At 51.9% G+C, this 27576-nt stretch overlaps 1 protein-coding gene across 3 annotated transcripts; it reads right to left on the bottom strand.

Moving 5' to 3' along the window:
• Positions 1 to 77: 77 nt before the first annotated feature.
• RBPMS2 (RNA binding protein, mRNA processing factor 2) lies at positions 78 to 27576 on the bottom strand. 3 transcript variants are annotated; one of them, XM_042988642.1, is made up of 8 exons: positions 27202 to 27575; positions 10525 to 10602; positions 9887 to 9925; positions 9267 to 9329; positions 8731 to 8881; positions 7786 to 7937; positions 1516 to 1585; positions 78 to 1246 (listed from the first exon to the last, which is right to left on the bottom strand). In XM_042988642.1, the coding sequence occupies exons 1-7, from the start codon at positions 27286 to 27288 to the stop codon at positions 1523 to 1525; spliced, it is 633 nt and encodes a 210-aa protein (XP_042844576.1). In that variant the 5' UTR covers positions 27289 to 27575; the 3' UTR covers positions 78 to 1246; positions 1516 to 1522. The 3 variants fall into 3 exon arrangements, with proteins under 3 accessions (XP_042844576.1, XP_042844578.1, XP_042844577.1); XM_042988644.1 differs by lacking the exon at positions 1516 to 1585 and having other exon boundaries at positions 27202 to 27576; XM_042988643.1 differs by lacking the exon at positions 78 to 1246 and having other exon boundaries at positions 1255 to 1585; positions 27202 to 27576.

Genomic DNA, 27576 nt, shown 5'->3' with positions numbered 1-27576 from the left:
TCACCTCCCTCCCCCAGCTCGCAGCAGCTACCCTTCAGCAGTGCCCTCCTGGCGGCCGTCTAGGTCCCGTGGAAGCAAAGGTCAGAGAGCAGTTACTTTGGATGACTTTTTATTTTGCATTTCATATATTATCCAGCTTCACATTCTCACAGGATCAGCAATTACAACAGCCACCTCGTCTCCCAAGTCTGAAAACGGCAAGACAGCCACACAGCTGCGGCCAAAGGCAAAAGCACTGATGTGCTCATGAAACAAAAAAATTGCACAATTTTTCTTCCTTCATTTTTCTGAAACTAACGCCTGAAACAAAGGCTCATTGCTGGAGAACGGAAACCCTTTTTTCTTCATGCCTCAAACTAAACATTAAACTTATCTGACAAGGCGAACAAGGTCTCTTTAATAATTAATTGCACACACACACGAAAAATCCTTTATGATGCATAAATATTTTGTTACACAGGGTACAAAAATACTTTCACTTTTTGGTTGGTTTTGAAGTACGGAAAGAATGAGGAGCAGGGCAGGGGTGGGGTGCGCTGTGGAGAGGTAAGCAAAATGGGCAGAGAAAGGATTTTCTTAGCAGTTGTTGGCCCCTCTGAGGAGGACGCAGAGGACCCGGATTTGAAATGAAAAAGAAAACACTATCTCTGTCGGGTGGTGGCTGCTGTTCGGCCTGGAAGCACGTGGGGGTGGTGGGGGCGCCAGGCTGCAGGACCGCAGGGCGGGGCGAGCTGCAGGGCTGGTCCTCACTGAGACAGGGGCTGCAGGGGAGGGTGTGCACAGAGGGACCCGGAATGATGGACCATTGGTGGCCAGGACCTGTTGCTATGGTGACACAATGTGAGAACAAACTGTACACTCACATATACACAAATTTAAGTGTCTTAATTCATGCCAGAAAACATGCAAAATTAAATGCCTCGTTTCTCTGAGGTGGAGCTGTGGAAGCAAGTCTGGACCCAGGGGGTCGGGCCTTGCTCAGTCCCAGTGAGACCTCCGCCCTGGGGCTGGGTGTCCCTGCAAGAAGGCCCCTGAATCCTCCCGGGAGGCCTTGGCGAGGGGCTCTGGGGAAGGACAGGGCTGAGGAAGAGGAGAAAGGAAACAGGAAGCAGTCCACTGAGTCAGGCTTAAAATTCACAGTCTTTGGAGGGAAGCAGCAGCTCTCCACAGGCCGCCTGGGGGCAGTGGAAGCTCAGAGCGGCTTCCTCCCCAGCGGGGCAGGGGCTTCAAGCTGCGGTGACAAGACCTGGAGGGAGGGGAGAGAGGTGGCCGTGAGCAGAGGTGAGGGACTAGAGATGAACCCAGGCTTCGCCCTTGTGAGGAGGCTGCAAGATGGATGGCAGGGGGTGACGGTGGGAGGAGAAGGGGAAAAACCAGCCAGAGTGCCCTACCACACAAGCCCAGGTGGACGCCTAGCACCAGTGAGCTCTCCGGCTCAGGCAGAGGGAGGAACCACGGCCCTGCAGTAAGCCAGGCTCTAGAACACTTATCCTGGGCCTCTGGGCCAGCACTTACTGAAGAACTAACAGAACTGACGATATTTCCATCCTTGCTGGGTGGTATCAGAGGAAGGGTACCAGCGCACCTGCAAGAGAAGCCAACGTCAGGAGCTAGCTGTGCAGTCCCTTCTCTTGACTGGGGAGTCTTCAGTGTCCCTGCTGGAGTCCTGGTTCTGTCACTGACTGGCAGACGCCGGGCCACTTACTCACCTCTAGGCATCAGTTTCTTCATCCTGAAAATGGGAGAGCGCCACCTGACCTGCCTCCTCCGCAGGGTTGAGGTTCAAATGAGAGAATTGTTACCAAGGTGTTTATGCTCCACTGAGCCCAACTGTACCAGGTGGACTTTTGGCAGTGGGGGTGCTGGTCAGCATTCTGCCCTTCCCCCTTGACTTGAAGAGTGTAGAATTTCTGACGTTAGGAGCATGAACCTAATACATTTTTGCTCTGTTTCCTTCTGTCTCAGTGCCCTCACCCAAGTACAGGACAGAGATGACTAAGTCACAGGGTGTCCGTGAGGATCAGGTGAGACACAATGTACAAACACTTTAGAAACCAAAGTTGCTGTGGTCTCTAAGGGGTAGGACTCCTGTCCTTGTAAGATTCTCTAAGGAAGTCATGGCTGAGACCCAGCTGATGCTTCCATCCCTTTCCATCCCTCTTGTTCCCTCCATTATCAGCCTCCCAGGTCTACAGATTTGTAACCCACCAGCTGAGGCTTCCAATGGGGGCCTGGCAGCTGTCTCAGCCCTGGCACTTGCCAGAAGGCCCTTCAGAGCAGTAGCCCCTAAGCAGGATTCCCAGAGACGGGTCAGGAAATCATACGCCCTCCCTTTCTAGGCACGGCCTCCCCATGGGTCAGTCTGGGCAGTAAGCTATGCTGGGTGCCAAGCCAAGACTGCAGGAAGGCCACCTGCCCCAGTTATAGACAGCATGCCTGCCCCAGCCTAACCCATGGCTGCCTGGGATCAGTGGGGGAACACAGCATCACAAGACCTTGAATGAGGGGTAAGGGGAAGAATGCCCAGGGAGGGGAGTCCGGGGTCCCCTCAGGAAAGGAAGGGATGGCACGCCAAGAGCCAATGTAGAAAACAAGTAGCAGCTGGGCCCACAGACAACTAGCTTGACAGTGTGGTCGTTGGACCCAGTTACCCACTTGGCTGCCTGGAATCCCCGCCTCTGTAAGTGGAGAAGATGTCAAGTAATGTCAGGTCGTCTGCGGGCTGATGGAAGCTTCCTGAGAACATACTCCTGTGTCTCCTCCAAATCTTACATGTTTTGTACACCCCAGGACTCTGCTCACCACATGCTCAACAGCAAGCAGAAGCTGGTTACCCTAAAATGCCAGGACACTTGGCATATAGCAGAAGCAGGTCCTAGGCCACCTAATCAATGCCAGAATCTTCCCTGGGCTCCAAGGATGTGGCACTGCTCTCACCAGGACACCGTGGACCCAGGCTGCTAGAACCACCTTGATTAAGCACCATATCACACAGAATAGGAGATCAAGTGCCTCTTCTTGCCTTTGAGCTGTCCAGCCTCAGAAGCCACTATTTTCTCTCCTGCTGCCTCAACATCTGGAAGCAGTTCCCTCCCCTCCTGGCTAACAGCCAAGTGGGAGGCCAAGTGGGAGGAAGCCTCTCCTCCCCTTTGCTGAGCTGTGGGATGCACTCCCAGCTGGAAGCGTGGCTGGACAGAAGAGCTCATTCCGTAAGAGAGGGACAATAAGGAAACCAGCATGTGGCTACCAGATAAGCTTGTGGCCCATTCCAGCTCAGGGAATCCCCCGGTGGACCCTGACCACCACCCCTCACCTGGCTTCCAGCTGGAGCAGCCCCCTGACAAGAGATCCTGACAGGTGAGGTGCCTTGTAGGGCTGGACAAGATGCAAATGTTGGTTAGTGTGGGAAGGGCTCGGAGGCTTCTGACTCTCACCACTGGGGAAGCCAGCAGCTGCTTAAGGGGCTCCCTTGGCAAGCCTGCTTCATGGGGTCCCCCACTCCCTCCATTAGGTGCTGTGACTCAGTCTCCAAAGCAGCAGCTTTCCCCCCAGCCTGAGATGAGCCACTACCCCTTTGGGGAAGAAGCAGAGGAAAACCTGCATTTCTGAGCTCGGGATGGATGTACCATCCCAGTGGACAGAACATACTTGAGGGGCTGCCTTTCCATTTCCTCAGACACAGGTAGAGGCTGGCAGTCAGGGTCCTCTAAAGAAGTGCTGTCCCTTCCTGCCCCAGCTCAGAACAGGAGACACCCCCAAGGCCCAGGGATCAGGGCCAGCACATCAGGGAGTGAGTGAGCAGCCCACTCTCAAGGCCTCCAGTTGTTCATAGGGATTCTGGGGGTCCTGAGAAGCCACCGCACAGGGACAGGCCCATGGGCATCTGGAATGACCAGCTCCAAGAAGGGCAGCATCAAAACAAGGGAGGGGCAGGGCACATGAACTCCGTCCTCTCTCAGATCTTGGGACTAACTGAGAAGATAGACCAAGAGGTGGAGAAAGGAATAAATCCACATGGGAAGAAATATGAATAGCCAATAAATATGGGAGCCTCACTCATCAGAAAGTCAATTAAAGGAACACTCAGGTTGCCAAGTCTACACTGTGACCTTGTAATAGTTCTAGGAATTTATGATAAGGAAAACCAGCAGGACAGGTACCCAGGGAGGGGTGAACAAGGACGTCCGTGGCAGCACAGCCTATTGGTAGCAGAAAATTGTGTAACAACCTAATTTACCATCAATAGGGAGCTGGACACACTTATACAACAGTGGGCTTGCCAGGCATCCAGAATGTAGATCTACATTTACTGATGGGAAACAATGTCCTAATATTTAAGTTTTAAACAGATTAAATGTGTAACTTTTATAAAAGCCACTTGGGTGGCTCAGTCGGTTAAGCGCCCAACTTTGCTCAGGTCATGATCTCATGGTTCACGGGTTTGAGCCCCGCGTCGGGCTCTGTGCCGACAGCTCAGAGCCTGGAGCCTGCTTCGGATTCTGTGTCTCCCTCTCTGCCCCTCACCTGCTCATGTCTCTCCCTCTCTCAAAAATAAACAAACATTAAAAAAAAAAAAAAAGATCCACAACTATGGATTTATTTATACACGCACACCCAACTATCTACTAACCCTATAGACTAAAAGTAACTATTTTCGGGGGAGCAGGATAATAAGCAAAGGGAAAAGAGAATCTTACCATCTCCATTATACAGATAAGAAAATAGAGGCAAGGGAGTTCATGTAATAGGAAGGTCATTAGCAAGCGGTGAGCCAGTGTAAAGAGGGGGAAGAGAGCCCCGGTCAAAGATCCCCACCATCCTCAGGTTGAAGTGGAAAATGAAGTCAAGTCTGGGAGGACTCTGGGATGCAAGGGGACACAGAGAATTCCCACTTTTAGGCATGTGCCAGACCCCATGCCATCCACACCTCTTGTGTGCCTCATCCTCTTAAAAGAGAAGTTTCTATCAAGAGGACCAGAAGGTTGAAGAGCACCTGGGTGGCTCACTTGGTTAAGCTTCTGCCTTTTGGTTTCAGCTCAGGTCATGATCTCATGGTTCGTGAGTTCGAGCCCCGCACCAGGGTCTGCTCTGACAACGTGGAGCTCGCCTGGGATTCTCCCTCTCCCTCTGCCCCTCCCCTGCTTGCTCTCTCTCTCAAAATAAATAATAAACTTAAAAAAAAAAAAAAAAAAAAAAAAAAGAGGACCAGAAGGCTGAGCAATATGGCCTCACGCTAGACAGAGCAGGACTAAGCCATCTCCAATGCCCCTCCTCTAGGTCTGGGCCCCGCGGCCACATACGGATGCCTTGGCTGAAGCTGAGCTAGTGGCAAAAGGCATGCAGTCAGGGTATGTATGTTGGGACAAAGAAAGGAAGAACTGCTTTTCATCCCCTTTTTCTACTACCATCTCTCCAAGTCACCTCCTTGCTCATAGGCCCAGAATCAGTTCTGTTGTTCCTCTGGGTTCAGAATAATGCCCTCAGGATGAATAGCATCCACTTCTGGGCAGCACTGTCAGGGGGCAGGGAAGGAGCTCTTGGAAGGAAAAGACACAAATGCTATTACTGCATTTGGTTCGGGCAGTGCATTCTACTGTTGTGGAGACGGACATCCAGAGAAGTCCAGTAGCTGGGACAGAACTAGTTACTAGTCCAATCTCTTGTTGCTAGCCTGCCTCCCGACAAATGTCATTAGCCTTCGAGGTGGGCTTTATCCCCATCCCAGGGAGTCCAGAAACAGGGACTGAGACACAATGAGGCCTCCAGCCTCGGAGAGGACCCTGGGGGCACTAGATAATAGTGATATTAAATAATAACCATGATAACTGGCACTTCTCTAGCATTCCCTCTATGCTAATATCAGAAAAACAAATACCTACAAAGTAGGTATGATTATCACCATTCCAAAGAAATTGAGACAGAGGTTAAGTAACTTGCCCAAGGTCATAGAGGTGTTGGAAGAGCCAGGATTTGGACTGAGGCAGCTGTACTGGAGTTGGACAGCCACTGGGCAGGGACAGGGTGGGAGGGAGGAAGCTAGAAAGGAAGAAAACAGGAGGGCACATAGCCCTGCAGTATGGAATTTAAGGACAGGTAGTAGCGTGCCCCTTTCAGCCAGCTGGAGGAGCTACCCCAAAAACAGCAGAGGCACCTCTGCTTATTAACTTGACATACTATCTCTGGTTCCCAACCTCTGCCTCACCTTTGTCATGGCCAAGCATCTTGGAGCAGATGGGGTAGAACCCTCTCCACCTCATCTAGATTGCCCTCTCATTTTACAGATGAGGACACACACAGAGGCCCAAAGGTGAAGTCACTTGCAAAAGATCAGGTAGTGAAATGGTTGCACAGCTAGGATCGGAGCAAAGCGCCCAGCAAGGCCTCATAGGGCTGCTGCAGTGAAACTCCCTGCATGGCCAGGAGCACTACTGCCAGCCTCCTGCACTCCACCAGGTCACGGAGGACAAGGACAGTCTCCTGGGCTCACCCGCTCTTTGCCCACCACAGAACCTGGTTTGTGGTAAATACCCAATCATTTCCCTCTGGGGAATGATCTTTACCACCTTCCTATCCCCTATCAATTTTCTAGCTGCCTGTGGTGCACAGCTGGGGAACGGTGCCAAGTTTAACCACACTTCTGCCCTCAGTACAATCTAAAGCGGCCATGGCCAAGGGGACCTCCCCTGATGGGGGAAAACAGCTTGCTAGGGTAGTAGGCGGGGAGTCTGTACCTTCCACGTCAGAACTGAGTAGATCCAGATGTCACTAAGCCCTTCAGAGGACCTGACATAGACACACACTGAGCCTTGGGCAGAGCACCCAAGTCCTCCCACCTTGGCTTCTGGTTCCTGTGAACTCTCTCTTCCTGGCTTCTTATATCCTGTACTTCCTCGTGCCCTACTGCCCTGGTAAGGCGACCTCTATCAACAGCAAAGCTCGCCCGGCCAGGTCGCTCTTCCCAAGGCTCAGCTCTTGCTCACTCTACTGATCACAGGCCAAAGTGGGCTTGCCATCACTCCTCAGCCCCCTTGTGCTGCCTGGTGGCACTTTGTCCATACACCTGGCAGTGCCTCCTGTCACTGCACCAGGGAGGTCCAGGCCAGAACGGACCGTGGCTCACTGGCCTCGGGCACCTCGGTGAGTGGCCCAGCACTAACCTCCCCAACTCTCCCCTAGAAGTGCTCATTCCCTCTTTCCCGCCATCCCTGCACAGGTTCACCGTGGAGAGTGTCTAGGCTTCATGAAAACAAGCACTAACACTCACTGAGCACTCTGTGCTCCAGGTGTGGGGGGGCCTGTGGTGCTGGCCCTTCACAGGTGTTAACATCTAATTCTCTCAACAACCCTGACGCAGATAATACTGTGCTCATTCTTCTAGATAGTAAAAAAGTCAGGAATTTTTAAGTGCTTTCTGAAGTTCATAAAGACCAGAGAGGCAGAGGCAGGCGGCCTGGCTCCAGAGAGCACACTCAGGTTGGGATCTGAATTGTGGCTGTCACCACAGGCAGAACGCAGTATGGCACCCGCCTGGACACGTTCGGTCGGTGGTGGGACCATGGCTGGGTCTCTCTCACACTCACATTCTGCCTCAGATCCCCGATGTGGCCTCACAGCTAATCCTCTCCCTCTCCTCTGTCTGATCCGAAGCCCTAAAGAGAATGTCGTGGGAGACGGCAGTTCTGCAGCTCTAGAGGCATCAGTGGCCCTGTGGCCATTCAGGAACAAAGTCTGGCCAGCTTAGAGCCTCCTTCATCCTCTCCCCGCCTCTCCCCCAGAGGGGCTTACCTGAGCATGTAGGGCGGCAGCGGCAGCAGCAGTGGCAGCTGGGTAGGTGAATGCAGCGTGTGAGATGGCTGGGGTCAGCTCTGTGGTGTACAGAGGGTAGGGGGCCCAGGCCTCTGGGGATGCGGGGATCAGGGCAGCCCCCATAAGGTCATCTACAATGGGAGACAACAGCCCCCATTGTCAGAACACTGGTCTCCCCTTCCACTACCATTCCAAACAGAGAAGGGGACCTATCACTACACTATAAGCTCCCTACTCAGGCCAGACTTCCCTCAAGGACTGAAAGACCAGGGGAAAAAAAGCCATGTTAACTTGGCCTGGCATGGTGAGCATCCTATCTGCTTTAAGAAGCCCTCAGATGAGGGGTGCCTGAGTGGCTCAGTCGGTTAAGCGTCCGACTTCAGCTCAGGTCATGATCTCGCGGTTCATGAGTTTGAGCCCTGCATTAGGCTCTGTGCTGACAGCTAGGAGCCTGGAGCCTGCTTCAGATTGTGTGTCTCCCTCTCTCCCTGCCCCTCCCCGGCTCACACTCTGTCTCTGTCTCTCTCTCAAAAATAAACAAACATTAAGAAAATAATAAATAAAAAATAACTCACGCTCTTTAAAAAAAAAAAAAAGAAAAAGAAGCAGCCCTTAGATGGGCTTCTGCCCATCTCAACCAAGAAAAATCAGAGAAGGCTTCAGAGAAGTTGGGCAATGCTGACAGCTCAGGAGCTCAGTCTGTCCACAGCCTAGCAAAGGCTACAAGGGGAGGAAGGAAGCATGGAATCCGCAGAGACAGGTGGCTGTGGATACAAGAAGCCTCCTGGAAAGGACTGACTCCCTCAGTGAGAATCTCAACAACTTCCCTCTGTATGCAACTGCACTCAGGCCCCTTGCCTGGGGCAAGTAAAAGGACAGCAGACAATAGCTGGACAGCAGATGATAGCTCTGAGCACCACTCACAGGGGTCCCGTGCAATGAAGTGTGCTCCTAGGGCGGGGTGAGCGTTGGTAGGATTTGGTGTAGCCATTAGCTTGTTCTTGGCCATCTTGGTGTTGGCTTTGGCAAACTCTAGCCTCAGGGTCTGCGGGTTCTCAGGATCAAAGCGAATACCCTACAAGAGAAGAGAAGAGAAGAGAAGGGAAGGGAAGGGAAGGGAAGGGAAGGGAAGGGAAGGGAAGGGAAGGAAAGGAAGGAAAAGACTTTACTTTGTAGGGCTCAGACAGTCTGTCCACTGCAACAGGTACAGAAGGGCCCCAGAAATGATCTTGCCTAAAAGACTCACCCATGCAGGGGCCAAGACAGACGCTGCTTGGACCTTGTGAGTAGTGGCGTTTGATAGACAAAGCAGCTAGGGACTTTGCCCCAGATGTTGGGGGATTAAGGTATATCTGTAGGCCCTTTTTAGTGGCATGGAGTGGGGGAAAGTTTGTAAAAGATAGAACAGGAATACTTGTTGTCTAGAGGTCTGTGGGTCAGAGAAAGCCTTGTGTACTCACATTCAATGCATTCTTGGCTGCTTCTGCTCCTGCTCGGCTGTCAAAGATCACAAAACCAACAGGCTAGTAGGAGAAAGAGAGAACATCCTCATTTCTCTCCCAACATTCCATTTTCCCCTCAAAAATAAAACAAAGCAAAAACAAAAAACAAAAACAACTTCTTGCCTATATCCTATGTTCAGCTAGAACAGTAGAAGTTTCTCATGCACCCAAAGTCTCCCATCCAGGTAGATTCCAATACAGCTTTATCCCACTGCATTAAACATTACCCTCTTGGTAAATCTTTTTTTTAAATGCACGCAAGTAATTAAGTTCCAGTGTTTTCGCCAGCAAGAAAGGGGGCACCAATGTATTAAGGACATGGGAAGGCCCCAGGTTTGGTAAAGGGGCAACAGGTTGAAAGCTTCTCAAAAACCAGAGAGGGAGGACCTGAAGCTGACTGGTAAGGAGAGGGGACCTGTGGAGGTCGCTCTTTCATCAGTTCAGAACAGAAACAAGATGAGAAAGAGCAGGTCTCAGCTGCCAAATGCCTCAAGATGAGGAAAAGGTAGCAGGCTCAGGTCCAAGCTCAGTAGTCGGTCTGGGCTGGGAGGAAAAAAAAAACTTTGGAGAGAAATTACCTGTCTCGATGTGAGTTTGATCAGGGACCCTTCATACCCCTGCAGAGAGAGGTGGTTATCACAGGGAAGGTCAGAAGCCTGTTGTGCTAGCCCAGCCACCCATAACGTCAGCCCCCCTTTCTCCACCAGTGCTTGCCTGCATCATTCTCACACCACTCCCACCACGTGTCCACCACCCTGACCTCCACCAGTGTTGAGTGCCCTCTGCCCTTGTGTTCTGTATCACATGGTGTAGCACACGATGTGGGCATCATGTGGTAGCGTTCATCATTTCGTGCGTAAATTCCCACTTGCTCCGCTAACTTGTAATGTGGAAGCACAGACCCCACCTTTTTAAAGTTTTCTCAAAACTTGAACTGAAAAGACTACACTGAATCTCAAAGATTCCTTATATGGCAAAGCCTACTGAGATTCTCTCTTGTTTCCACTTTGCAGATGAGGAATGAGAGGCTCAGAAGGGCTAAGCAATCGACGAAAGCAACATGTGAATTAACACAACCGGGACAGAGAGCTGGGTCTGCGATCAGTTTCTGACACACTGCCCTCTGCCTTCCTGCTGCCCAATCCAGGTCGGATTCACTCCTGATGCTTCTCCTCCACCCTAGGCTCCGCCTGTGGGTGGCTGGGTCCAGACTCACCTTGAACGGCCTGAAGAGCAGGTAGAGTTCTCTGGGTTTAATGTCCACAGGGAGGCCACTGACGAATAGTGTTCGGACCTGGTGACAGAGACCACAGTAGACAGGGATGATAGCTCTTCCTCCAGGAAGGAACTAAAATCCTTCCAGAGTTTAAGGAGGAAATCTGTATTTCCTGGGCTTCCTTTGGAGGCCAAGGCAAATGAACACTCAGAGTTTCATAGTACTTAACTTTTCAGAGCCCTTTCTGTACCCTTTCCTTTCTCTACATTCATCCTGCAGTTGACTCAACAAGCACCTGCTAAGCACCTCTGTACACAGACTGAGCTGAAGAGCTGCAAGAGGGGAGAGCCCTGTGTCATAAGCACACAGATCAAGGATCCTTTTTCAGATCAAGGATTCCTGAGACTTGAAGAAAGCTATGGTGTCTTACCCCCAAGAATATACAAGTCAAAACATATATATTTTTCAGAAGATACAAATGGACCCCAGATTGAGAGTCTCTGCCTAGTCTAGAGAAGAGGCAAGGATGTAAATGGATAGTAAGCCCTATACCACACTACACCAGGAGTGACTTCAACAGAAGGCCTGGCGTGTTCACATCCATCTCCTAGTGCTTTCTACGCTAGATGTAAGCTCTTCGATGGCAGGGAATATGTTGTGTGTTTGCCTCTATGCCCAGGTCTTAGCATGGTGCTGTATTAAATGTTTACTAAATAAGAGACCGGGTTAAGGAGTCAGAGATGGAACAATTATGCTGGGTTTTGAAGAAGGAGTACGATCTTACCGGCTTCAAGTGAGGCAGATGGTGCTATAAGTTATGAGCCTTGCCCTCAACATGGTTACAAGCTGATGGGAAAGCCAAAGCTAGACACCAGGTGTCCATCCTGTGACTCCAACCAAACCCGACCTCCTGAACTGTGGGTGAGGTCCCTAAGAGGGTTGGCAGACACTCTAAGTTATTACTGCTAGTTAAATGCTGCTGGCACCAGATGCTCAACTAGCAAGGCCAGATCAGCCAATAATTATAACGGGGAGGGAGGATTTCCCACCGTTTAGATCCCTTACAAATATATATTAAAACCGTAGCTAAGTTGTGAAAAATCCAAACGAACAGAGCTTCCCTATACACTTGACACCTGATTTCAAGTCTCTTTTTTAAAAAATTTTTTAAAATGTTTGTTTATCTATTTAAAGAGAGCAAGCCGGGAAGGGGCAGGGAGAGAGAGGGTAGAGAGAGAATCCCAAGCAGGGTTTGTACTGTCAGCACAGAGCCCGACAAGGGACTGGAACTCACGAACCCGAGATCATGACCTGAGCCAAAATCCCAGGAGGTCATGCCCTGAGCCGAAATCAAGAGTCAGACACTTAACGGACTGAGCCACCCAGGCGCCCCTCAAGTCTCATTTCATACCACCAAGCAAGCCAAGCATAGATCTTCTGAACTCACCCCTGCCAGTATAAGAAAAAGCTCATGCGCCTCAGCCTGCCTCCCTGCCCTGTGGCCTTTCCTGATACCATTTAGATGCCCTACCTACAATGGGCCACATTCCCTTCTTCAGAGGTACCAAAAAACTTGCTCCATATTCCAGTGATGGCCTGCCAAACCCACGCGACAGCCTTTTCAAAGTCAGTGGCTTGAATCAGGAGCCTGGGCAGCTAGGCAAAGTTACACCCAATGCATGCAGGCAGGCAGGCAGGCCGACAGGCATAGACACCCCCACCACTCTACCTCTGCCCAGTCAACACACAGATCTGAACAACAGAGCCAGGAATGGCAAAGGCAACCACCCCCAACCAGTGTCACCAGCCCCACCCACACAAGAATGAGCCCAGCACGTGGCTAATAAAGAATGGATGAGGACAAGCTTCTTCTCTTGCATGGGTTTTTGCCAAGAAGCATACCAAGCAGGATCCTTTGCCATTTAGGATGCATCTTCCCCCTTTGGTCATGCCTTTCCCTCACCAGACACGCCTCTGCTTCCAGGCCTGGGGTGAAGATTCTGCACATTTCACAGGCCTTGGCAGCTCGCATTGCTGTATACACAGTTCTCAAGCATGGCCCTGTTGCCAGAAGCACCTGGGAAAAACTGGACAGCCCGAGCTCCAGGGTAGCGTAAACCCAGCTCCTGGGCTCCAGAGAGCAACAGTCCTCTACACCCCTGCCCTTTGATAAAAGAACCTTTAATTTACACGCATACCACCAAACAGAAGTGACTTATTTGGGTCATGCAGCAAACCCAGGTCTCCTGACTACTCATCCAGGCTGCTTTTGGGTGCCAGAACATGGGCACTCAGCCCACCCCCCGAAGATGGACTCAAAGAGCGCAAGCCAGCCAGGGCCCTGCTGGAAGAACCTGGATCAGTACTACTCCCTCCTCCCTGGGACGTGGCTTTGGTCAAAGATGTGGAGCCAGAGCCGCCCCACAGAAACCTCTGCCTCAGTTCTCCCCAGGGGCCACCCATTTCACCCAGGCTAATTTTAAACCCTTCCTCAAATGGCTCCTTTCTGACCAGACCTCCCCAGAGGCCCCCTTAAATAGCAAGTTCTCAGCACAAAATTTCCTGCATGGGCTGGGGGTGGGGTTGAGGGTGAGTATAGGGGAGCTTTCCCTCATTCCCAGTTAGGATCCTTGTTTCCAACCTTCCTGCTGGGCCAGATGACCTTTTTCCTCTGCCTCCATCTTTTAGGTTCTCAAGTGTCCAAAATGCTACAATGCAGAGCTACCACCCTGTCCCTGGCCACCTCTCAGGGAATAAGCTGAGGTCAGGCAGATATGGATTAGGTGGGAGGTCCCTTTCTGCCAGGTCACAGGAAGCCTAACCTGAATACTCTTCTTGGTTCTCACTTGACCTTGGTTGCCCTGGAAGATGATGTGCCCTCTGCCTATCCCCTTGTGCAAATAGGGAAACTAAGGCCCAGATAGGGAGCATGCAGCTTAGGAGCTGAGCTGGATAAGATCCAGGGACCCTGATTTAGTCATCTATGCCATCAGCAATCCACCTTACTGTGGGGACAGAAAGAATGGTACCCGGGTGGCCTCGCTGGCCCCATGGGTGGGTAAAGAGCTGCCACTGTTCATTCAGTAGCCAGTCCCTTCCCCAGGCACTTGTTTAGGATGCCAGCTGGAGTAATGGGGGAAGAATAAGAAGAAGCCGGCAAACCAGAGGTGGCAGGATGTATAACCTTAGCAGGCTGGTCAACTACATGTGGAGAGGACAAAAGGTTGCAGAGCCTACCCTCCCTCCCGCTCCCAACCCCATCAGGTCCTGCCCCAGCCATTCCAGGCCCCAGACAAGCACCCACACAGGCCTGCCTCAGGCAGCTGCTTGTGCTGCCCCTCAGCACTCCCCTTCCCCACTCCTTTTTTTTTTTTAAGTTTATTTACTTTGAGAGAGAGAGAGAGAGAGAGAGAGAGAGAAAATCCCAAGCAAGCTCCGCGCTGTCAGCATGGAGCCCAACTCGGGGCTCGAACTCATGAAACCACAAGATCATGACCTGAGCTGAAATCAAGAATCATATGCTTAACAGATGCTTAACCGACTGAGCCACCCAGGCACCCCTCCCCTTCCGCATTCCTTAACTAAAGGGCACTCATTTTGTGGATTCCTCTATTTCTTCACTCCCCTTTCCTTCCTCAGAAGTCCTATGGGGACAGGACCCCCTGCTTACATCGTTCCCACAATCTGAACTTACTCCCTCCACCTGGACTGTATAAAGCCCCAGAGACAGGAGCCAAATCTTAAAACTTTCCTATCAACCAAGGTACCTAGAGTCAGGCCCCAGCACTTGAGATGCCCCCCCATCTCTATGCACCTCAGCCCCCCAAAGGAGAAATTCCCAGCCATAGACAGATGTGGCCCAGCAGGGCAAGGTGACACCACACATGGGGAAGAGAACAGGCTTCAGTTGGTTACACCAGAGTCTGTACCCTAGCTTTATGCTTGACTTAGGGAAGTGGTTTCACCTCTCCAAATCTCAGTTTCTTCAACTGTACAATGCAGATACCATCTACCTCCAGGATAAAGAGCTCACTTTATGCCTGGCATGTAGGAGAGGCTCAACAAAATACTGGTTCCCTTAGGGCTCCTGTAATCACAGCATTCACCTGCACAAAAACCTCCCTATCAGGTACCATAAGCCATTTATTTATAAGGTTGCCTAGTGAGTCTGGATTGGATCCAAGTCAGTCTGGAGCTGGGAATGCAGATGAGTCAACCTTAGGTAGTCACTGGATTCTTTAGTGTTCCTTCCTTTTCCCCAGGGAGGGAATGACCAAGGTGGAAGGCACCATGGAGACCAGCTAGTTCAACATCCTCATTTTGCAGATGAGAAAACTGAGTTTCAGAATAGGAAGGTGACAGAATAAGCTGATGGCACACTCAGGATTCTTCAGGGGACAGTAGGGACAGAGACACACAGTTACTTCTCCAAGGCCTTACAACTCCTGTGTCCCAGGCTGGCACTGGAGATCACTCCTTCCATGCCACTTACTGGAGCCAGTCTCATGGCCATAAGGTGCAACATTCAGGAAAGAGTTTGGGTACAGACAAGGATTCAGGCACCAGTTGCCTACTGATGCCAAGATAGAAAGATTAATCAAAGAACACACGGCCTGCCTACTCCACACGTTTAGTACAAGAATTCAGCACACAAACACACAAAGGTGCTCAAGTATTTGAAGAAAACATAAGGGGTGGTTCACACAATCCCAGGCTGCTAGAAGGCACCAAATTTGTTTACCTGGGCCCTTCTCCTTCCATACACTTAACTCTTTCTCCAGAAGTGTCCAGACAACCCAAAGGGTTATACCCGACTCCCATCCTGAAACATGGAAAGCACTGCAATCCTTTTAAAACGGTCATCTTTAGGGGCACCTGGATGGCTCAGTTGGTTAAGCGTCTGACTTTGGCTCAGGTCATATCTCCCATGTCGGGCTCTGTGCTGATAGCTGGGAGGCTGGAGCCTGCTTCAGATTCTGTGTCTCCCTCTCTCTCTGCTCCTCCCCCACTCACACTCTGCCCCTCTCTCTCTCTCTCTCCCTCTCTCTCTCTCTCTCTCACAAAAATAAACATTATTAACAAACAAACAAACAAACAAACAAAACTCATCTTTATGGCAAGTACCAGTAGACAGGGCTGGACCGTAGTCACATCCTTAGCACAGGTGGAAGGTATGTCTGGAACAGTGTAGAGAAGATATTAGGGGAGAAATGGAAACAGTATGGAGAATCTTTAGAAGTCAGTGAAAGGGGTGCCTGGGTGGCTCAGACGGTTAAGCGTCCGACTTCGGCTCAGGTCATGATCTAATGGTCCGTGAATTCAAGTCCCGCATCGGGCTCTGTGCTGACAGCTCAGAGTCTGGAGCCTGTTTCGGATTCTGTGTCTCCCTCTCTCTCTGACCCTCCCCTGTTCATGCTCTGTCTCTGTCTCAAAAATAAATAAACGTTAAAAAATAAAAATAAAAAAATAAAAAAGAAGTCAGTGAAAGAATAAACATGCTGAGGAACAGCTTTTCTGGTGGAACCTGCCGGAAGCACCAGATTCAACATGGATTAAAGAACTGGCTAGAGAGATGTGCCCATACAGGTCACTGCAGACATAGCCATGCAGCCTTCATGATGGTCAGCAACAGACTCAGCCACACTATAGATCCCAGCTAGCATCAGGTTTGCCTAGAGGAACCAAATGGCCTTTGGCACAACTGTGTCCCCCATCAAGTAGGTTTTGGGGACTGGGCTGCTCTTCCTTTAGGCAAGTCCTGCTGCCTGTCCTTCCCCCAAGTTGCTGGGAGTGAAGGGGTTGGGGAGGTCTAGCCCCATCTGCTAAGTCCACACCACAGGCTATCACCGGTGGACAGACTTCCTGGGGTTGTCTAGGTCTTTGCTGTGTCTTCTTGGGCCCTTTCCCACTAGCTAGTGCTGGACCATATATACTGCCATGGAGGTGGGGGGCACTGCTCACCTCTTCCACAGGAGGCCCCTGAGCTCACTCCCGGTGCTCCAGGGGAGAGGAAGAGAGGGCAGGACCTGGGGAACTTCCCTCACCCCCAGAATTACTCTTGAGGTCCCTGTGGAGGGAATGTTCCCTAGAAGAAGCCTCTCAACTCACTTTCTAACCCCAGCGTGATAGAGCACCCAGGCTCCCCAGACTCCCTGGCTCTTCTCCTCGGGCCTCATACTGGAAGTCTCTTTCTCCCTCTGTAGTCCTCCCCAGCCCAGAGTAAGATCACCTTCTAAAAAGAAGTAGGAAGAAGGACTCTGACAAACTCATTCTTACCTGTATGTCTGTTGTTTTTCCTTTAGACAAACTGACATTTGTTTATAGATGTTCAGAAAAATGAAATCAAAAAGAAGGCTTTAAGAGCAAGGTGACAGTGACACCCACTGTATCAGCCTTATACATTTTTAACATTTACTTTATTTTAAAAAGTTATGTTTTCTGAGAAAGACAGAAAAAGACAGAGAGAGAGAGAGAGAGAGAGAGAGAGAAAGAGAGAACGTGAGTGGAGGAGAGATGGAGAGAGAAATCCCAAGCAGGCTCTGTGCTGTCAGCATAGAACCTAATGTGGGGCTCTCACTCATGAACCATGAGATCATGACCTGAGTGGAGGAAACCAGTAGTCAGATGCTTAAATGACTGAGCCACCCAGACACCCCTTATTTATTTTATTTTAGAAAGAGAGTGCAAGCAGAGGAGGAGCAGATGAGAGGGGAGAGGGGAGGGGGGAGGAGAGAGGGAGAGAGAGAGAAGAGAAGACATGAGAAGAGAAGAGAAGAATCTTAAGCAGGCTCCACATCCAGTGCGAAGTCCAATGTGGGCCTCAATCTCATGACTATGGGTTCATGACCCGAGCCGAAATCAGGAGTTGGATGCTTAACTGACTGAGACACCCAGGCACCCCAGCATCAGCGTTACAGCACAAGTTCAGGCTTCTGTGGGAAAGGCTTCTAGGCAGGACTCATCCTCTATCAGTCCTGGTGGACGTCTCTCCTGGTCCTTAACACTCATACAGGTGGACCTGTCATTCAGTGCTTCCAAGCCAGGCCAGCTCTCTAGTCAGTGGCTGCTCAGAGGGCTCCCTCCTCCCCAGGGCACACAGGGGACCCAGCTCATCTAGAGGTCCTGCAAGAATTACAGGAAGGGGGCTGCGGGGCTGCTGGGAGAAGGGGGTGGGTGACCTACACAGAAGAAAGCAGCCAAAAGCTTCCATGTGGCACAAGACTGGGGTGGCAGTCAGTGGGGGCCCTCCTCCAATAAAAGAGGACCCTGCGCTCAGACTGGGGCCTGGCCACTCTGCCCTCACAAGTGTGTGCCCTCTTCTGCAATGGGAGGGACAGTCCTGATGCCAAGGGCCCTGTAGCTCCAACTCGCCCCAACTTTTTGACACAAGACTCCCTTCACACTGAGCATTAAACATACAACTTCACAGTTAAGGGTGGCAGCAGGGTATTGTGACTGAGAGGACAGGTCCATAAGCACCAGATTTTGTTATGAGACAGAAAGGGTAAACACTGCTTTCAAGAACAGTGGAATGCTAATAGATATTAAACCCTCTTATCCTTTAACTCTGAAGGACAAGCACAGCCTTCTTCAAAACCCCAGACTTAATCATCGCCAAGACCACACCCTGGACTTCAGGGACCACCCAGCCAGAGGACAGACTTTTCTCCACAAAGGATGCTGAGCTAGCCACCCACCCCCCACCTTTCCCCACCCCCAAATAAACACTATAGGCCCACTAGGAACACTCTGCCCTAGAAGACAGACTCCTGCCTTCCAGGCAAATCCCTGCCTCACAGGGCTGGGACACAGGAAGGACATGATTGGGAAAACTTGACTCTGGGCAATAGATACATCCTACCAAAGAGATAAAAATGACACTTGAAAATGGATTCTTTGCAGCAATCCTTTAGTATCTCTGAAAGTTGGAATTCAATCTGGAAAGGAAAAACTATTTCAATTGTCCATTCCATCAAATCGTTCAAGTGATGGGCTCACTTTGAATCCCCCCACCTACTCGATGCTTAGTGTGAGCTCTGGTGTCATCTGGATGGAAAACACCACTTAGGGAAGGGAGTGGGGGGAGAAGGGAAATCCAAAAAGGGAAAAACAAGCCTCTCATAAGTCCCTCCCACATCCTTCCCTGACTCCCAGCCCTCTGAAGCAACTGAAATGCAGAATATTTGAGCTAGAAGAAACCTTATTTTTAGATAAGGAAACCAACACCCAGGGGTCCAGTGAGTTGCTCGTGGTCACTGAGCATGTCAGAAGCAGCCCCAGGGTCCCCAGGTGCTCGTGAGTCAATGCTCCTTTGCAGACCTTAACCTTACACACCAACTTACTCAGACCCCAGTCAGGTCAGCCTTGGGCTTCTTGAAAATAAGTGGCCTTGGGGCACCTGGGTGGCTCAGTCAGTTGAGCAACCGACTTCGGCTCAGGTCACGATCTCACGGTTTGAGTTCGAGCCCCGCATCGGGCTCTGTGCTGACAGCTCGGAGCCTGGAGCCTGCTTCAGATCCTGTGTCTCCCTCTCTCTCTGCCCCTCTCCCACACATGCTCTGTCTCTGTCTCAGAAATAAATAAACATAAAAAAACATTTTTTTTAATATATAAAAGAAAATTAGTGGCCTTTAGGCTCTGACCTAAGGAGCCAGAAACAGCCCCTTGCAGAAGGTTGATTCAGGGCGGGGGGTTTGGGGTATGCTACTGGATGATGCCATGGTTAGTTGTCAACAGAATTAAGTACAGGGAAGTGAAAGGGAAGACAGACAGCCAATTCCCAGCAGTTAGTGGGAACAGCCTTGTGTCCCACTGACTTGGAGGCAGGGGCCAGAACAGGGCCACACACATGCCTCCGACAGGGCAGTTGGGCACATGTGGCCCCAGGAAGTCCCAAGTCCAAACGGAAGCCCAGGCCACCCCATCCTGACCAAGGGAGTTTTTGAGATGTAGCCTGCGTTCCATACAGCTTATGGCTCTCCTGATACAAAGATGCTTAAGGTCCTTTCTAAGCTTGCACCAACCACCATCACACCCAGCTCTGCTCTGTCTTCTCCAAGGGGAAGAAACCCCATTGAGAGTCAAGAAACTCTACTCTTGCTCAGCAAGAACCTGTTGATCAGACATGGAAACAAAACAACCATCAGGAAACCTGGGTAGAAGTCCCAGCCTGACCACCAGCAGGCAGGTAGCTTTGTGGCCTTCCTCTGCTGCCTCAACTGTAGAGGAAGGGTGCACTAGCCTCAGGGCCCTTCACATTCCACCTTGTAAGATACCGAGGAAGTAGGAAAAGGTGACTGAACCGCAGTATAAGACTTGGGCATTGCCCTCCTCCGTCTGCTCGGAGCTGAAGCGCTTCCCTTCCTTCTGCCCACAAGAAGGCAAAGTGGTGAAAAAGGGAATAGAGAACAAAAGGGTGACAGAGCAGAAAGTCAGCAGCCAGGTCCTGGGCCAAGGTGGGCTTGGAGGTTTGGGAGGGGTCTCTGCCGGGGCAATGTTGGGGTTGCCAAAAAGAAACCTCAGAGCAGTCTCCCACATATACCCCCCTGCCCAGAGATCTCAGAGGCCAGGGTTTTTTTCTTTTGTGCATGTGTATAGAGGGCAGGGTGGGGGATGGGTTCTGCCCAGGTCTCAGGCTTAAGCTTGGCACCAGCAGGTCGCTCTTACCCCTCCCGGGGAAAGAAGTCCCTCTGAGTGGGGCCACTTGACGAGAGGTGGATGGAATGTGGTGACATGGCCCGCAGACGCAGGACTTATAAGGGCTGAACAAGGACACAGGGAAAAAGAGCAAACAGATACAGCCAGACATTGGATGTGAATTGAGACACACGTTCCCAGAACCTCAGTGCTTCCCATGCTCCTTCCGAGGAGCTCTGGGCTGCTCAGCTCCCAGACTAGGACGCTTCCCAGCTTCTAGCCTCCCTCCACATAGGACACCTCCAATGCCATTAGTCTGACCTGGTGTGAAGTCCCAGGCTTAGGATCTGTTCCACAGCGTTTTGCCTGCCCCTGCTAATTCCAGCCCCAAATCAAAGGGTGTGGCTCTCAGGACCCATTCTGGGCAGCACTTTGTGGTTTCCAGGTCTTTCATACCTACCATCTGGCATGTGAGCCTGGCAATCCTTTGATGTAACAGGCAAAAAAGTACTGGCCCATTTTACAGATGAAGAGCCAGCTCAGGGATTAGGTGTCTGGCCAGCCAGTGGCAGAGCCAGCAGTAAAATCCAGGTTGTCTGGGAACCTGAGGCACTTCCCCTATAGCCTGCAGTGTGTACTAGAGTCCAGACTGTGTGTACAAGAATCAAGGGAACCAAGTTGGGATGGTAAGAAGTTCTTTAAAGGGTGGGACAGGGCTGGGTATGTAGAGAGTGTTAAATAAAATGGCTTCAGACCTAATGCTCCAAGCTACTTCTAGCCTCAGGAACAAAAGGCATAAACATCTTGGGAACACACCTGGTCAAAAGTCTGTTGTGAGTACCGGCCTACACCTCATTTACAGGGAACCAGATCTAACTGTGTGAACTGCACCGTGCAGACTCAGTGGCATGGCTGGGTGACTGCTTTCCATTTGGTTCCAGACAGTGCCAGGGGCCACGGTTTTCAGAGGCCACTCAAGTGGCAGGCTCACAGGGCCCCCAGCATGGATGCCTGCTGGGCAAGGTTTCCTTCCCTTCTATGCCATCCACCTCCCCATCCCTCCTGGGGCTGTGGGGTCAGCCAGCGCAGATCCATCGCTTGTCCCAGTGCCTGGTAAGGGCTGCAGTTGTCCTCACTGAAACACACCAACCCATGCATTAAAGAGTTGGCCTGGGGGAATCTTACACCCCTTCCCCAGCTCTGAAATCAACACCTCCAACCCTTAAACCACCTTATGGTATTCCACTGTGAACGTAGCACTGAGCCTACCACACCTGTATACTGCCTGAAGGAAGCAGATGAAGCCTGAGAAGGGATGTTTCCTAACATAATGCTACACTGTTCAGGAATGGAAGCTGCTTCAAGGGCCTGTATTCTGGTTTGGAGCTCCTCAGTCACAAACATCCCAAGCTGTGCCTGGATATGGCCACAACCATACATCAAGAATGAGGACCAGTCTGGACAGAAGTTCTTCACACAGCCTTCATTTCAACAAACATTCTCAAAAAAGGGCCTTAGGTCCTATTCAAGTAACCTCTCCTGACCACCTCCCACTCTGCCAATAAAAGCCCAAACCCACTTGGGGAAGAAGGTGGCTAACCACAAAAGGGAACTAGGTACTCCAGACACTCATCCCATGGCCTGGTCCAGGTCAGGTTCTGTCCTTTCTCCCTGAGAGTCCCAGGCCTGTTCACAATTAAACAGGCAGCCTTGATGACTTCTGACAGCCAAGAGCCTCTGCTCAGTCAGCCGTAAATGACTAAAGGCCATGGCAGATAGGCCTACACAGACCCTCCCACTACCCACAGCCTTTGCTATACCCCAGAGGCCCCCAGCACAGACGGATCCACCAGTGGACTCTTCATGAAGGGAGGACCCCACCTGTCAGCCTTGGCACATCTCAGAGGTAACCATATTTTTTCCATCCAAGGATAGGATGGGGAAGCAGCGGAAAGAGGGAAGCCATGTTGTCCCTGGGCAGGGAGTAGATGGGGTTCTGGCATACAGAGCTTTGTGGACTATCTATAGTTCTGGCCTCACAGCAGCATGGTTTCTGAAGTCTAGTGATGGGCTCTGCCCCACTGCCTCATGGCTTTGCCAGGAGTGTGAGGATCCCTCTAAGGCAGCCATGGTCAGGGAACGGCAGAGAAACTAATACGGTAGCAGATGTCAGTGCTACCCAAAACCAATGGCCCAGCAGAGGCTGGGGGCCATTGGGTGGTACCAGAACCTAGCACTCTAGCTCAGCTCTGGGTAACCAGAGGTTGGAGGCCATGGAGCATGAATCCAGCCCCCAGGCCAGGTGGGATGGACACCTATATCTCTCAGGACTGTCTGGAGCCCCAATGGGATAAATGGGTTAGAGACCATGAGAGCAAAAAACAAGGCACCCGCACTTCATGTCTTGACTCCACTCTGAGTACTCACCAGACCCCCTCTGGAGATGAGAACAAGAAGAAATCATTATGTCCAAATGTTCAATGGATTTAGAAGCTGGTTCCTACTGGGATAAGCTAGCCAGGCTGCCCATGAGCCGGGAAGGAGGAGAGGAGGATACCCAACGGAATGACCCACCCCCACAAAAATGACAGGCAGCTGCTTTAGAGTGGGTACCGTTTCCTATTTAAGATGTCCAAAACATCAGGGTACCAGGGCAAGGGGGTGGAGTAGGGGAAGGAATGAAAGCAGTAAGCCCCTGCACAGGCAACAAGGGGTTGTATTGCCTGTAGGGAATTGAACAATAATAAAATTGACTTGATCTCATTTTATTATCACCCTGCACTGGCAATTCTAAATCCTGTCGGTGATAAAGATGTTCCTTCTACAAGGGTTGCCAGCTCCCATCACCCAGTCTTCAGATACCTATCCCAGCCCAAAGGGAACTAATCTGGAACAGCAGGACCCAGAGCTCAGGCCTCAAAAACTTTAGTTGCAGGATCTTTTTTCCCCCTACCCCCAAAACTCACCAAAACCCTAATATAAAACAAAACAGCAGATACAGTGAGTGTGTGGTTCAGAGCAAACTCTGGGTTCAAATCCCAACTTACCTACTAACTACATAAAAGTTATTTAACCTGTCTCAGATTCCTCATTTATAAAACAGTAATGACAATAATTCACAGTGCTGTTATTGTGCAAGTTCAAGGAGGTAAAAGGGTGAATTACTTCAGGTAATACCTGACTCAAACACTGTGTATGGGCTTACTACTACTAATCGGACAGCGTCTCTATTAGGTTATTTGAATAGAGAAGACACATGCACAACAACCCCCAGGGAGGAAGGCAGCCCAGCCTATAGCATCTGCCTGGGTCTACCTGCTGGGACCCTGTGTCCAGGTAAATGCCCAGAAGTATAGACTCCTCCCTACCTTCATATCAAAAAAGAGCTTGCAGATACAGCATCAACACGCCCCAGATTTTGTCAAATGTTTTTAATGGCAGAGAAAAGAGGAAGTGGCTGAGTCATATGTTGGGCCCCAGAATTCCTTCACCTTCATCTAGAGTGCAGAGACCTCTAGGGGACACACGGTGGACCCAGAGGTGTCCTGCCTGCAAGGAGCCACAATGGCCTAGATCCACTGGATGTAGTGGACAAGCAAAGATGGGAGTGGGAGGGCAGTAAGGGGCCAAGACCCTCCAGTCAAACTGTAGCCCCTTTGGCTGCCATTAATGCCTGCCTCTCTACAGTTTACCACTAGGCTGGCAAAAAAACTTCAACTCTTAGAAACTTGAACTCCACCCACCCAAGATTCCAAATACTACTTTCCTTAGCAGCCCCCCCACAATGAATAATTACTGTAACTTAGTATTACCTTGTACTATGAAATTAAAGTCTCCATTTTCAAAATAGACCATGTTTTCAAACCACATGTACCCCTCCCCAGAAACATTGTAACTCTCTAGCCATCCCTAAAGAATCACTAAGACAAGCTTGGGTCTGGGATTCTACAGCCTCACAGGCAAGCCTGTCCTGGGCTGTCTGACCTCACCTTCTGGAGTTCCAGCACCAGCTATGACGCACCTGGGTTAAGGTAGAGGCTCTAGACTGAAAGGGACACTCAGCTCTTCCCCTGAAGACCCTCTCCTTAATTCCTCACTGCCCTCCTTAGCTTTCAAAGGGTAGCAGAGCTTCTAACACCTCTCCTTTCCAAGTGACAGAAAATGCCAATTTTCCCAACCATGCATGATCTCAGGCACTTCACAATGTGGCCCCCACTACTGCTGAAAGCTAGCAAACTCCTGGAAGTCATGTGGCTCCACAATCCACCTCTCACTTTTACACATGTTATTCCCTCTTCTTGGAATGCCTTCTGACTGGCACAAGTCTAAGAACCTCCTACTGAGCTACATCTCAGGGAGGGCTCACTTCTACCTTCTCAGTGGTACCACTGCATCACTTGGTGATATTCCCTCATTTCACCACATCCCATTCCCTCCTGGCAAGTCCTTCTCACCTTCCAGTCTGTGATCTTTCACCTGGAATCCTGACCCCTGGTCCAGAAAAGGAACCTAATGCCTGTGATAGAGACAAAGCCCCAGTGGGTAGGGTGGCCAAGCAGGAAGAGTCAAGCTCCTCATGCAAAGGAGCTTAAAATGAGGAGCCCCACTGATACCCCTTCTGGAACCACGAAAACATACCCCTTTCTCCAGAAACCTAACGCCTTTAGAAATGAGTAGGGGGAGTAGGACTCTTTGGTTCTCTAGGCTTGCTTTACCTAATTTCCAACAGCCAGCCTGGGTTAGTCATGAAAGTAAACTAGCACTGCTAACAGATTCCCCAGATGGTGGCTCCTGGGGGATGCAGAAATGACTGCCTAGGGGACATCGAAGCTAAAGGAAGGAATCCAGGTCCAGCTCAAACCAGCAATTCAAGATGGAACCTCAGTAGGAGAGATCTTGGCCCAGAGGGCTAATAAGGGGAGGGGGCTCATCCTTGCAATTACCTGGCCAGAGCAGACACTGGGCTCCAGGAGATTCCCAGAGCCTTTAGTTTTAGACTTCTATTAAACACAGGGCTGTGCCCCTCCATCAGCACACGGCAGCACTAGTCCTATAACCCACCTCTACCTGCAAGGAGAAGTTAACAGGGATTCCACTTCTTGAAGATCCTGCCCTCTCTCTCAGAACAGGCACTTAGAAAAAAAGTGACCAATACTTCACATGCTTTAAGACTTTAGCTTGGCCACATGGTTCACCCTTCCCACTTCAAAGGGGTAAGTCTGAGGATCAGCACAACCTCTTGGGTAAACTCCCTGTTGAAGTCAACCTTCTAGCATTAGCAGTATTCTGGGTCCTTGCCCAGCTTCACAGGAGATGGCTTCCCTCTCCCAGTTTCAACCCCCAGGAGGCCAAGCAGCGATCTGCCGCCCCCCCCCCCCCCCCCCCCGCCACACCAGCAACCCTGTCACCCTCCCCCCAACTCTCAAGCGAGATTCTGAACAACCAGGTGGTGTCAGGATGGGGTTAAGGTTCTCATCAGTGCCACGGGCCTGTCAGCATGTCAAGGTCCAAAGAGGACAGGGCCTTCAGGGGGCAAAACCACCCCACCGCTCTGGAGCCCACACAAAACTAGCGGACAAATGTCAGGCCCTCCCTTTCCACCCTTCAGAGTCAAGAGTTATATATTCCCCCACCCTCCCTCCCTCCCTCCCTAAAAAGTGAGATCTAGACCTAGATTCTCAAGATGCCATGCCATTGGTGGACTAGGGTTGGCAGCAGGCCTCTGAATTACTAAGAGTGGGAGCTGGTGGTGTGACCCTCCCACCATCCCTCCCACAGTGAGGAGCCCAGCCCAGCAGTGGGCCACTGCCGCCATTCTGCACCAAACCCAGAGCACGGTCAGCCGGCACCACCGCCACTACATTGGAGGGAGGTGAGGGAGGTCAGCGACACCAGCCTCCACCAGGGGATCTGCGGTTTCTCCCCCAGACCAAGGGGAAGGGAGCTCAGGGTGGATAACTGGCCCTTGGTTTCCTGGGCAAGAGCTTGCCAGGACGCGGCAGGAAGGGTCTCCTAGCCTTGGAGTGACACAGCAGAGGCCAGAGGCCCCTGGAGAGAGATGCAAAGCCTGTCGTCCCCTTTCCGCATCAGTTTTTGTCTCTGTCGGCCCAGCTCCTGGTCTCCATTCGCCACCCTCAGCCTTAAGGCTTCTATTCACCACCTCATCATCACCCCTGCCACACACCCTCCCCGATTTCGCCATCCCATTAACCACACAGCTGCTGCTGATTCCACGAAGCCAAGCCGCCTCACACTCACTCCCTCCTCATACTTAGCACATGTCTGGTGGACAAGATAATGTCGCCTTTCCTTGCAGAATCCCACCCAGGCCAGCTCTGGGGTCCTGAATTGCCTGCTGGGGCAAAACCGGGGTGGAGGGGGGTGGCGGGGGGGAGGGAGAACCGGGAACGAAGTATCTTTAGGCATCTCTTTCTCAACTCTAATTAACTGCCCCGCTGACCTCTTTGCCAAAGCCCAGGTTCTGGGGCTGCAAGCAAAGCCCGTCCACCTCCCGTGACTACAGCTCAGTTACAGTGAACCAAGGTGCCGGGCAGCCGTCCCGGGCCTCCAAGGTCACCGGGAGGGGTCAGGGTGGAAAGTGCAAGAGGGTGAGGGTGCCGCCCGCCCGTGGTGCTAATCCCGCTCAGTTCCTTCCAGCAAAGGCGGGAGTCCCAGCAGTACCGGAGGAGCTCCTCGGGTAGCGGCCCGGGCCAAGAGTGGAGAACGAGGGACGCGCGGGCAGCAGGCGTGGGGCAGACGCCGAGCCGCTCGCCCACCACGGGACGCACGGACGGCGGCCGGCGCGCGGCCCGCCCCGAGCCCGGGAGGGCGGGGAGACAATGCCCGCCCGGCGGGGCAGTCCAGGCCGCGCGCCCCCGCCCGCCGGACACGGGCTGCTCCTCCCCGACCGAAGGGCAGCGGCGGGAAAGAGCCCCGAGCGATTGCCAGACCGGCCCCGCGCGGCGCGGGAGGCCCCGCGCGCCCTCTCCCCCGCCCACCTCCGCGTGCACTTCACCCCAAGTCCCGGGGCCGCAGACCCACCTCTTCCTCCAGAGTGCCGCCGGAGCCCGAGCCCGTGCCGGTGCCCGTGCTGGTGCTGTGCTCGCCGTCCGGCTTCAGGTTGCTCATGGTGCGGGGGGTGGGGTGGGGGTGGCGAGGGGAAGGGAACGCTGAGGGCGAGCGCGGCGCCCGGCCCCGGCGAGGAGGTGGGAAGGGGCGCGGTGAGCGGTGCGCTCCGGGAGTGCGGGGCGGAGTGGCGGTGGGGGGCGCACGGGGCGGTGAGAGGGGCAGCCGCCGCGTCAGGCTGGGGTCACATCAAGTTTGGCGGGTGCGGGATGTGGGGAGGGGGTGCGGCGGGGGAGGCACTGGGAACCGGAGCCGAGCCCGAGCGGCCGCCGCCTCCGCCTTTTCACTGCG

This window comes from Panthera tigris, chromosome B3 (assembly GCF_018350195.1).
Source record: "Panthera tigris isolate Pti1 chromosome B3, P.tigris_Pti1_mat1.1, whole genome shotgun sequence".
NCBI classification, from domain to species: domain Eukaryota; kingdom Metazoa; phylum Chordata; class Mammalia; order Carnivora; family Felidae; genus Panthera; species Panthera tigris.
This window is presented reverse-complemented; position numbering and strand designations above follow the sequence as displayed.

What these genes read in the sequence shown, in the direction of transcription:
- RBPMS2 (XM_042988643.1), bottom strand. Translation starts at nt 27,288, where the DNA reads ATGAGCAACCTGAAGCCGGACGGCGAGCACAGCACCAGCACGGGCACC. An exon ending in TGCTCTTCAGGCCGTTCAAG is followed by an intron (nt 9,926 to 10,524) that starts GTGAGTCTGGAC and finishes CTCTCTCTGCAG; the next exon opens with GGGTATGAAGGGTCCCTGAT. An exon ending in CTGCCGCCCTACATGCTCAG is followed by an intron (nt 1,586 to 7,785) that starts GTAAGCCCCTCT and finishes CTTCTCTTGCAG; the next exon opens with GTGCGCTGGTACCCTTCCTC.